This window comes from Acartia tonsa, chromosome 5 (genome assembly GCF_053477335.1).
Source record: "Acartia tonsa isolate MP-2025a chromosome 5, ASM5347733v1, whole genome shotgun sequence".
Taxonomy (NCBI): domain Eukaryota; kingdom Metazoa; phylum Arthropoda; class Copepoda; order Calanoida; family Acartiidae; genus Acartia; species Acartia tonsa.
The window spans coordinates 7,898,196-7,911,182 of record NC_137264.1 but is presented as its reverse complement, the minus strand read 5'-3'; the positions used below and the strand labels follow the sequence as shown (position 1 = coordinate 7,911,182).

General features: G+C 30.7%; 1 protein-coding gene across 1 annotated transcript in view; it reads left to right on the top strand.

The window, feature by feature from the left end:
• The window catches only part of LOC145318667 (uncharacterized), a 99,161-nt gene that overhangs the window by 12,579 nt on the left and 73,595 nt on the right, over nucleotides 1-12,987 (top strand). Inside the window, exon 2 of the mRNA XM_080160105.1 lies at nucleotides 11,558-11,638. Coding sequence (XP_080016231.1) covers nucleotides 11,573-11,638 — 66 coding nt within the window. The 5' untranslated portion in view covers nucleotides 11,558-11,572. The remainder of the gene's footprint in view (nucleotides 1-11,557; nucleotides 11,639-12,987) is intronic.

Here is a 12,987-nt window from a genome sequence, read left to right as displayed (position 1 = left end):
AAAAAAATCACGGAATGGACAAACGGACAAAGTGAGATTGAGAGCATATGTTCAGATTTCATAACGAAGGACAGAAAGAGAGAAAATGGAAAAACTGCGAAACATTTAAAAAAAGCATAAACGACAGACATGAGGACATAAAAATGTATAGACTAGATTCATTGCAATCTTCATTGAAAAAAATCAGCTGTCTACCTTCATTATCAGCTGTAAAATCACATTCTCACATATACGACCCCTTAAATAGTGGATGTAAATATTCTTTTTTTCTCCGCGAGGTAGTCATTTCAATAATCTTTGAACTTAAATTGGCCAATAATTCAAAGATTTTTTCTATTTAATTTGGAAAATTTTTTTTGTTTTAAATTTTAAAGTTTACCTCGGGGAAAAAAATGACTACCTCGGGGAAAAAAAAGAAAATTAAAAACCAAAATTAAACCACATTTTAGCATAAAAATGAGTTTTTGTTTAAATAAGAATGATATTCCTCCTTATCGTTACGGACAGACATAGTGAGTTACAGAGTAGCTTCGCTACTAAAAAGAGATATACAAAGGGGGAGGTAGGTTGTGCTAAAATTCCGTAAGGGTGTGAGTTTTAAGGCTTAAAAACAGTAATAGAACGATAAAATTTACGTTAACTTAAAATTTTTTGTTGTTGTTCTTTTCAATAAGAAATACACATATTTAGTTAATATCATCGTTCTACTACTGTTTTTAAGCCTTAAAACTTAAACCTTTACGGAATTTTAGCACACCCTACCTCCCACTTTTACCTTTTATCAGGTTCAAATGCAACCAGAGATAATTAATGCACTTAACAAAAAATTTGAAATTTAATAAAAGGACAGTAAACTGTAATACATAAATATCATACAAAAGGTCATTACTTTTTGCTGCTTTAAAAAGAAGATGATTAAAGTCCCTCAACAGATTATGACGTCATACGATAAAATAACCAAAGAGAGGCCAGCATAAATTTTACCATTGCATTGGTCAATTACAGTGTATAATAATCATTGGCTATGCTATCAAATGACGTCATAAACGGTTGAGGGACTTTAATCATCTTCCTTAAATAAAAAACTATCTTTCTACAAAAAGCTACTTTTTCTGCAGTAACTTTGTCTAATTTATGCTTTTGTTTTTCAACATAAAATGCTTTTAGTAGCCTAAATGTTTCCCTTTTCCCCACTAAATTAAACATCGTGGCCACACAGAGAGAGAGGGGGGACAATGGGCTGTTTATTACACTAGTCCCCAAAGTTTTACAATTTACTTTGGGGACTTTAGTAAATTTTGGTTGGTTGGTTCCTTAAGTTGAGTGTTCAAATATTTCAACCAACAATTGCAATCTACAGAAGTGGTAATTTTGTGTATCATCATTGGGGATGCACATCAATTTTATCGACCATTGTCTTATTCCTTTTGATCCTTATCTTTTCCCACTAAATTAAAAAGCGAGGCCATGCCTCTTATTTTATGAAAAATAATATAAAAGAATAAAAATTAGTTTGGTAATTTTTATATTATTTTTTGATGTATGTATAAAAATAAAATAATTAACAATCATTTTTATATTTTAATTTACATATTTACACATAAAATTATTTAAATTTTTTTAAATAGCTAAATTTTGCTTTTTATAATTAGAGTTGGTACCTCAGACTTTTTTTTAAATAAACTGATTAAAATGGTTTACATTGAGACTTTAATGAATGGCGTCATCCTTGTTTTGAAAATAATTTCATGAATGAAAGTATTAGCATAAATATGCTCTTAGTTCAAATAAATGCCTAAACTATGATTGGAGGATTCTATTTCACACACTACAAGTTTTATGAGATTTTAATGCGAAGCAGCTGATAGTGCCTGTATAAAAAGATGACGTCATACAATACAAATAACCAATGATAGGCCAGTATACATTGTAATTGACCAATGGTAAAATATACAATGGCCTATCATTGGTCATTTGTATTGTATGACGACATTTTGGCTGCTTCTGATAATGCCTAATAACATAACAAGGAAAAATCTGTTTATAAGTAGCGCAGCAAGAAAAATATCGCAAATATGAAGCTATTCTATAGCACATTTATACAATTAACTTTCGATTCCTATTATATAAAGTTAGGTTTTTTTTATCTATATTGAAGGATCTCGCTAACTGCTGAACCGATACACAGTTTTCTTTTTAAGTGAAGCTTCTCATAGGTCTAGGGATGTTTTAAAATTATTCTGGCGGAGGGTACCACCCTACCCCCTAATTTTTTCTCTCACTTTTTTTAAACTAAAAAGGCTATTATTAAAGTAAGTAACATGATTGTTGTAGAATATTAAACATATCTACATTGTTTCTTATAATTTTTATTATATTTTTAATTTTTTTGATCTTGTTATTGTGGCTCTTCTTTTGGACAAATTTTTCGTTGTTTTTTTAATTTACTAATATATCATAATGTATTAATAAATGAAGCTTAACAAACAATACCGTGTAATTTCCATAACAATGTTACCTTTATCTTAAATTTTTTCTAAATAAATTTGATTTAGTACAAGATGTGAACACCATGTGTAGTGTTATGCATTTTTCAGGCAATAAATTCTTGTGAATAGTTTTCTAAAGCTTTCTGGGGATATATTGTGGAAAAAGTATTCATTCATTACGGCGGTTTCCTTAATATGCCTAGTTGACGACAGAACCCCCCCCCCCCGCTTATTTTTGAAATAAATTGAAAATAAAGGGTTTTGTTATTTTGGGTCCTGGGAAACCTTGCAGTTTAGTCATAGAAAAAAAACTACTTCCCCATATATTCAATTTATTACTGAAATTTTGTTTTCGAAAGTATATAATTACAGGGATGGTTCATTTTTATTCTTCATATTAAAATAAACTGAGGCCATCTTAAGACTAGTAAAAAGCTTCACTGAAACATTACAATAAATTCAATCAGTTCAGCTGTTTATTATCTTTGATTTGAGATAAAAAAGACAAAAATGAAATTACTCAAAAACTGACAGTTTTCCTCTAATATATACATTTTTGCCACATTTATGTTTTAATTATATTATATAAATAGACAGATAAATATAAAAGTTGTCTAATTTCATTATTCAAAGTCTTTCTAAACAATTAAAAAAAATAATTCTCCTCAAAATTTTATTCATAACTTTGATCTTAAGTATTATGAAAAAAAAACTATATACAGAATGGTCAAATCTAAACGCTAAAGACATTGGCCTGATAAATTAATGTACATCCCCAATGATAATTTAAAAAAACTACCCCTTCTGTAGATTAAATTAGTGGTTGAAACGTTTGGACACTTAAACTAATGAATTAACCAATCAAAATTTAATAAAAGTCCAAAAAGTTGTTAAGCCAACTAATAAGAATTGTTATTATAAAACTTTGGGGACTAGTGTAATAAACAGGCCGATGTCTCCTCCCTCCCTGGAGCAAAACTCTCCAAATATATGTGTTACTATGTTTTAAGGTCTTTTATCAAGATTCACACTAAGGCCTATATATTTAGGATGTTCAGTGAATTCAGAAACTCTACGCAAAATAGCACATGTGATAAATCAACTCATTTGTATCAACTTGGCTGTATTAATATTTACGACGCTATTGGTTGATATTCAAATACCCAATTGAAAGTCAGCACAGTTATTTAATACACCCCCCTCTCTCTATTATTTTACTTGAAAAAAAATCATTTTTATATACAATGATACTTTATTATACTTCTATTACATATTTATTCAGGAGTTGGTTGTCAACACCCTTTAGACAAGAAATATTAGATCATGAAAAGAAAACAAAGTAGCGGGTTTTGTCGTATTTTCATAGTAGCTTTTCTCCTATTTCTAGCTCCTGTGAGGGGCTCTAATCCTGCGGGGCATTAACTAACATAACCTTACCTTATCTAAAGTAACCTACCAAAAGCTACTGTGAAAATACGACGAAGCCCGCTACTTCGTTTTCTTTCCACGAACCGAAATTTCTTAGAGTTGCCTTCTAGGTCTATTTCATCGTCTGACTAATCACTAATAAGTCATTTTGATAAAAAAAAATTTCTGTGCTGCTAAAAGTTACAATTTTTTGCAATATTGTTGAAACATTTTTGGTATCTATTTCTTGCAGCAAATGTCTAAGCACTGTAAAAAGATGCATTTAGGCACTACAGTCCAGGGATATAAGGGATAAGATTGATGTACATCCCCAATAATGATAAACATAATCTTCAGTCGAGAACAATTACTGTTGAAATTTTTGGAACCAACCAATAAAAATTTGATGTTTAGTCCCTTTCGTGGCAACGCCCCTTAAGGGGCGTTGCTTTGTATTTTCACAGTAGCTTTTCTCCTATTTCTAGCCCCTGCGAAGGGCTCTAACACTGCGGGGCCAATAACCTAACCATGCGGGGCAATCACCTAACCCAATATAACCTAACCTAACCTAAAATAACATCAAAAGACATTTTGAAAATACGACAAATCGCCCATTAAGGGGCGTTTTCACGTAAGGCCCAAATTTTTGTAAGTCACAAAAGTGGTTGAGCGAATGTATAAATCACTTTTCGAAAATCATTATTAGGGCAAAGCAACCAGTTTAGAAAATAGGCATTTAAGAAATTCTTAATTTGATTTAAAATACTAAAAGTCAATATCCAAGTATTTTATGTATTTTATAAAAGGCTATTATGTTTTTATTTAAAAATATGATTTATGGAATGAGTTTGATTTTAGCATTTTCTTATACATGAAGAGTTTTTATAAATAAGAAATCAGGATGATAACTGAAATTAAAAACAAGCAAATAAGTCGGGTCATGTGCCCGTGGATCATTGCAATGGATGATGTAGCTGTCTATAGTGCCCTATCAAAATGGGGATAGATGTCAACACGTTTGGCTTACATGTTCTATTGACGCCATAGTAGAGGGAAAGAGAAAGAGAAGGAGGGAAGAAACCTCCTAGATAAGATATGGGGTATAGAGTATGATATGACCTCAATAGAATAGGCACGTCAAAAGTGGTAACATCTATCCCTATTTTAATAGGGCACTATAGACAGCTATCCTTATACCGAAACTAGGGGGAGGTTGCGTGAATTGAGAAGAATTTGAGACAACATGTTGTGATAGCAACACGAATGGGGTTAACTTAAATTCTCATCATCGTAACTCTGTGCACTACTACAAAGCTACAGTGCCAATAGTCTTACAAATGCAAATGAAGCAATATACATTATCAAAGTTGAAAATCATGATTTTATTAATAAATAAAAATGATTTTGGTAAAACCAAAAATATGTAATGCTTAGGTTTCTAGGTTAAACTTTTGTAAAAGTCTCACTTAAACTTTCTTACAAGTAATTAAAGAATGTAGAAATTGTTTGCTGGTATACAAAACTTTCAGCCATAACTTAGGGATATAAAGGGATAAGACAACTGCCGAGAGATTTATGTAATACTCAATGATGATATGCAAAATTACCCATTCTGTAGGTTACAATTAATAGTTGGACACTCAACTTAATGAAACAATTAATCAAAATGCATAAAAGTTTTTAAGTCAACAAATAAGAAAACGTTATTAAAAACTTAGGGGAATATTTTAAAAACAGTCAATTGTCCCCTTTCTTCCTGGCCATAACTTCTGCCTAAATATCAACAAAGCAAACTTAGATTACCACCAAAATAAGAAAACCATACTGTCTGTGTGTACTGAGGGAACCAATATGGTAATAACCGATGAACCAATAAGGTTCTTCTTTTCAGTGAAGATTCTAAAAGGTCCAGGAAAGGTTTAAAGCTATTATATTTATTATATATTATATTTATATGTAGTTACAATGTTTTTATTTAGCTCTTTTACCAAATTTTGCCAAATAGGATGTATTTATAGGATGTTTGCCCATAAGATTAGCTGTATGGAAAGCTAAGGACATCAATAAACTTTTTTTAATGTCTAGGAGGCAGTCGGATTGACATATATACTATAGATATAGAGTAGTTGCACTACAAAAAACTAAACGTTTCAACAACCAATTTTAATCTACAGAAGCGTTAATTTTGTTAATCATTGGAGATTTACATCAATTTATCGTCCATTGTCGTATCCCTTTAGTTCCCTCAAAGCAAGCACGCTAAAATTTATGTAGAAATGGATTAAATAAGTCTCTGAGTTGAGAACTTGGAATAGATTATGTATTATTTGTAGTTTATATGCAAGATAAAATATTTAGTTTTAAAACAGCTTTTAAACAAAAATAGAAAAAAGACATGTCTTTATGAGGTTTAACTACCACCCGAAGTCAAGTTGGGTTTTGTAATCCAAAAACCACGGGCGCGCGGGGGGTATAAAATGTGCCCGCCCCCTTATAAAACTAAAAATTGAAATTCCTTCAAACACAGGCATGTTGCATATCAAAATGACCGCATTTAAATGATGATTACGAGTCTAAAAACTATTTTTATAAATATTGCTCCTAGTTCGAAAAAGATCTCATTAAGTACCTAAAACAGCTGATTTAGTCAAAACTGTTTATTTGGTAGGTTATTTGAAAATCATTTTAATTTTTGGTTTTATAAGGGGGCGGGCACATTTTATACCCCCCGTGCGTCCGTTATTTTTTGGTTACAAAACGCCTTTCAAGTTTAACAGGGTTTTATATTGGCCCAGTAACCCTTGCCAATGTCTACTAATGTGAAAATTCTAAAATGCTTGCAAATCGACCCGCCCTAATTGCATATACTATTAATAAAGCCTAAACTCAAATATTAAAATGAGCATACAGTGATATTCTGACATATAAGTAAGTACATGATGTTGTACTTTAGAGTATGCCATCCATTTCGCAAAATGTCTAATCTAAAATAATTATTAAAGCACAAATTATTATTTCTACCCTTCTAGTTTATTTGTGTGTGTTTCAAAAATTAAAATGAACTATCACACAAAGTGCATATTGAGCGCTTTAAATCCCACCCTTAAAAAAAGTTCTTCTATTATGCCTTACAACTGAGGGGACCCAATACCCAATATATGGAAGATGATTAAGTCCCTCCACAGATTATGACGTTATACATAAATTTTACCATTGGTCAATTACAGTGTATACTAGCCTCTCATTAAATATTCTATGGTATGACGTCATAATCTGCAGAGGGACTTTCAAATAACTACCACCACACTTTTTCAATTTATTTCAAAAAGAAAGGGGGGGGGGGATTTGGGTATTAGTGCTCAATAAGGTACATTGTGTGAAAGCGCTTAAAAAATTGCAATATTAAATTATGCGGATGTGATGTGACACCTTTCTTGAGAGGATTGAATAATGAATTTCACTTTCTTAAAATGTTGGCAGCACTGCCTGCCTTCAGGGATCTAAAGGGATAAGATTATGACCGATAAATTGATGTACATCCCCAATGATGATACAAAAAAACAACCTCTTTTTTAGATTACAATAAGTGGTTAAACGTTTGGACAAAAACCAACCAATGAAAAATCAATAAAGTCACTAATGTTGTTAAGCCAACAAATAAGGAAACTTTATTATAAAACTTTGGGGACAAGTGTAATAAACAGCCCATGCCCCCTACCTCCCTGGCTAGGCTTCCATGTATCATTCATACCAAAGAAGGTGTATCAACTTTTTTTTTTATAGCTAGCCGGTTCTTTTAGTAAGTAGTAGATGTAAAAATTTTCATAGAATTCAGATATGCAATCGGTTTTTTTGTAGACCTCTTATTTTTTAAGTAATTTAAGTTTTTTAAAAAAATAATTAAGTCGGTTTTAAGGTACTAAAACGCAACAAAATAAAAGAAGAAAATGGCCAGTAAGAACAAAAATAGTAAGATCTTTAATTTGACACCTTACTTTTAAAATTCTGTTGAGTAATTATTGAAAAAATCTATTTTTTTAACCTCGGTTTAATAAAAACTTTAGACCTAAATATTTTCTCAAACAGACATAAAAAACATGGGTTTATATATACCTTTAGAATCAGAAAAATATTACGAATCCATTGTAAGCAAAATTGAAAAAAAGTAAAAAAATAAAAACATAAAAAAATGGCCAATTGTATTTTTTGTTCTGGCAACACTATCGTCTTCCCTTTTTTACCCCCTCTTTACCCCCTCTATACCCCCTTCCCATTTTTATACTCTAATTCAAGAGTTAAGACGTTGCCTGTACAATATAATATGATATTTTCATACAATTCCTTTTATTGTAGTTTATATACTATATTGTAAACTTTTTTTTTCAATTTTGCTTACAATGGATTCGTAATATTTTTCTGATTCTAAAGGTATATATGAACCCATATTTTTTTACTTGTGAAATGATAAAATTTAGTTCAAAGTTTTTATTCTCGTGGGTTTAAAAAAATCGATTTTTTCAATAATTACCTGACAGAATTGAAAAAGTAAGGTGTCAAATTAAAGATCTTACTATTTTTGTTCATAATGGCCATTTTCTTTCTTTTTTTTGTTGCATTTTAGTACCTTAAAATCGACTTAATTTTTTTTTTTAAAACTTAAATTACTTAAAAAATAAGAGGTCTACAAAAAAACCGATTGCATATCTGAATTCTATGAAAAATTTTACATCTACTACTTACTAAAAGGACCGGCTAGCTATAAAAAAAAGTTGATACAACTTCTTTAGAATAAACCCAGAAAACAGCAAAGAAAAACAAAAGTAGTTGTTTAGACCCAACCATAAATGATCTCAAAGCCTTGTTTCATTGCAACCAAAAGAATAGACCAAATTATTTTCTTATTAATCAAATTTATACATTAAAAAAAACTATTTCACTTGTATTTAATAAATCTTAAAGTCTGCAGTTTTGTAATTACACTAATACTAAGCCTTAACAGAATATGTAAGTAAAATATTAGATATAAGTATTTCATATTAATACTGGCTTCATCCCCTAGTCCCTAGAGGTAAAAGTCGATTCTCCCCATTTTTATTTTGGAAAAAATAAGAGATGGGGAATTTTTGATACGTTACTAAAAATACACTTTTACCTTCTTATACAATATATTACACTGTAGCCATTTATAGGTAAAATATCTATATTTTTTGCTTGTATTTAATGTACATTGCTCCCTATGTATTATTTGATTCGTACAAAAAATTACTCGTTTTTTATAGAAAATGTAGTTTCTTTCAAATATTAATTAATATAAACAATATTCTATTGAAAAAAGACCAATTCAATGTCAAATGTATTGATAATAATTGTAAAAGAACTAGAAGTAACGAATATATCCAATTAAAAAAAACTTTTCAGTTTTATCCAGAAAATTTAAGAATATGAAAATCAAATACGAATTTAATAGAAATGTGAATTTCGTAGTATAGCTACATCTATGATTAGCAAAGCACCTAAACCATAAATGGACCAACAGACAAAGAGAGTTTCAGAGCAGATTTAAATATTTAATGGTCATAAAAAGAAAAGAAAAAGAGAGAAACAACTTCGAAACTGACACACAGATTCCCCAATTTGTATTAATTTTGAGAAACAAGACTCCAGTGACGTCATATTTTTCTTTCCCGAAAAAGGGAAGGGGGGAAGAAAATCTCTTCAAAAGAGATGGGAAAAACCCCCCTTTCTCCCATCTCTTTTTTCTTCCCCCTTCCCTTTTTTTTCTTTCCCCCTTCCCTTTTTCGGGAAAGAAAAATATGACGTAACTGGAGTCTTGTTCCTCAAAATTAATACAAATTCGGGACAGTTTTCTGTGTGTCTCGAAACTTCTATATACATATAAATGTCTTGTGTAGCATGACAGAAAGACCAACATACCTAGTTAATTATGTACTTGATGCTTATTGGTGTAGGGAATCCTCACACAAAAAATCAGATGTCTTTCTTAAATAGTAGATGAGAAAATTACGTGTACACTAAAATATTTCAGCTTATATGGAATAGGTATAATATCTTAGGCAAATAAGTCAGGATTAAAACGTGGAATATCATATAGCTAATTATGTAGAAATCTAAGTATGTAAATTCATTTCTTTTCATTAATTAGATGAATCTCGTTTTTCCAGTTTTTAGAAATTATAAGCTAACTAAAGAATAAGTGATATTCAGTGACTTCTCTACAATAAATTTTATTTTGTTGTTTTTTCTGCTATACTTTTGGACATTAAACTATCTTTTTTCGTTAATAACCCGCAAAAACAACTCTAAAACAACTTTATTAATAATAAGTTTTGCAAATGGATACAAAATACATGGATATTGTGAGAGATTTTCGCATACCCTGATAAAATGTTTCTAATTGCGGGCTATTATATATAAAGATACCCCTCGCTTATGACTTTACCCCATCACCTGACCATAGAGAAACGTATTTACTTACATCTGATGACTATATTAGCAATCTAAATTGACGATAAAAATTCCCCTTTCACAATATCCACTTATTCTATATCCATTGTTTTGCAAATATAAGCTGACGTAAAAGATAACCTAAATAAATAAATTGTGTTATTGTTATTAGCGAAGCTACTTTATAATTGACTTCGTCTGTCCTTTGTCTCAGAAATTTGTTGGCTTTTATTTAAAACAAAATTTGATTGTTTTTTTTCATGCATAAAAAAATATATACATATAAGCAATGAAAATAAAGGTTTCGTGGTTTTCTATTATTTAAAAAAAGTACTTCTCTCTCTTTTTTTCTCAATTCTTCATTACGACCACTAAACATCAGCTTTATAACTCACATTTTCTGGTTGTTCATCTATGTGCTTCGCTACTAATGAAAGTTATAGGTGTTGTCATCCTTGTTTCTTTATAAAAATTACAAAATATACAAAAACAAAGGATTAAACAGATTCTAAGTATAGACAGAGAAAGAGAAAAGTTTTTATCGATTGTAATCGTTTTTAATTAGGGCCCTGATTTTACAGAAGTACAGTTTCAACGGTTTATATCTACTATATTACAATTTTTGCGATGCTAACATAAATGGATTATTGTATAAAAAGCTCTGAATCTTTTCAATAAAATCATTCATAACAATCAAAAATCAAATAAGAATTATTTATTTTGTGCATTCACGTTATCTTAGTCGTTTGTTCAAAAAGTTTGGGGAATTTAATTACATTTTTATTTGTTGGTTATAGTGTCCAGACCAGTTTTAATCTACAGAAGGGGTGATTTTATTTAACATCATTGGTGATTTGTCAATTTATCGTCCATTGTCTTTTCACCTAAGAATAATACATTATACCTTATCATATTTGTAAAAAATATAAACACGGAGTAATATGTTAAGAATAAAAATTAACATATAAGAAAAATTTGACAGAACTGGCATTAATCTTATTTTAATATTCGTGGAAAATTATCTTTAATACGATGCTTTTAATGATTTTTAGCCTGGTTGAGAGCCGGTTCTAATCTCTTGGATGTTAATCGGTATCGAAGCCATACTGGAAAATCAATACCTTCTATATTTAAGAAAAAAATTTAAAAAGCGCGTAGCTGTTGTACAATTTGTAACCATAATTATCCTGCTGCAGTTTGTATAAAAGCTGATGAAGTGCTGTTGTTACTGTTTGTCCGTCAGGCAAGGTTCTTATCTGGCTGCTCTGTGGTCTCTGGTAGGTATCCAGATAGATAGATATATATATATATATATGTAAAATTCATATTTTGTTTGTGAGTTGACCTATTATATATAGATAGATAGATAGATAGATATATAGATAGATAGATAGATAGATAGATAGATAGATAGATAGATAGATAGATAGATAGATAGATAGATAGACAGACAGACAGTCAGACAAGGTTCTTATCTGGCTGCTCTGTGGTCTCTGGTAGGTATCCAGATAGATAGATATATATATATATAGATAGATAGATAGATAGATAGATAGATAGATAGATAGATAGATAGATAGATAGATAGATAGATGGATAGATAGACGGACAGTCAGACAAGATTCTTATCTGGCTGCTCTGTGGTCTCTGGTAGGTATCCAGGTAGATAGATATATAGATAGATAGATAGACAGACAGCCAGAAAGTCAGACAAGGTTCTTATCTGGCTGCTATCTGACCACTAGTAGCAGGGGCGTCCAAGTTTTTTTTGGGGGGGGGGAGGGTAATTCGTTTTTTTTTTTTGGGGGGGGGGTTATTTTTTCCCCCCCTCAAAATTTTTACCCCGGGGGGTAAAATTTGCTTGAGGGGGGGGAGTAATTACCCCCCCTGAAACCTGTTGGCAGGGGTAAATTTTGTTTCCACCCCCAAAATTTACCCCCGGGGTTAAATTTTTTTTGGGGGGGGTAATTTAAATTTTAGTAATATTTAGTATTAAAAATGCGCGCAAAGATTAGAGATTTTTAATTTTTTTGGGAGGGGGTAATCCCCACTTTACCCCCCCCCTCCCTCCTTGGACGTCTTTGACTGGTAGGTGTCCAGATAGATAGATTAATAATTATTATTCCATTGTCTAATCCCTTCTTGAGTTGTAGATTTTGATAGTTGGATAGTTAGACCGACGGATAGATAGGTAGCTATAGATAGATTGCATTATAAAACCATCAAAAATGCAAGGAATTTATTTGGGACATTTAGGAATTTTGATATTTTAACAGCAAGCTTCCTACAATATAGCAAATAGTAATAATAGCAAAATGATGGATGAAAGTTTTAAGGAATAAGGGGGGGGGGTTATAAATGTAATGATAATTTGTTTCTTTTGATTATGATTGTTCTTGTATTGTTGTCTAATTTAAATAGAGATATTGATTTTTTCTCGTATTCATTCGAATCCGGTGGATAGGAACCGGTTCTCATCCATACGAAAAAACTATGTCTAGCATCGTATTATATCCAGCTTTCTACGAATATAAAAATATACAATCATAAGATTAAAACCAGTTTCTTTAGCCGGTGCCTTAAATTTTTAGAACGTTTTATGGATTTAGGTTCTAGAAAACAAATT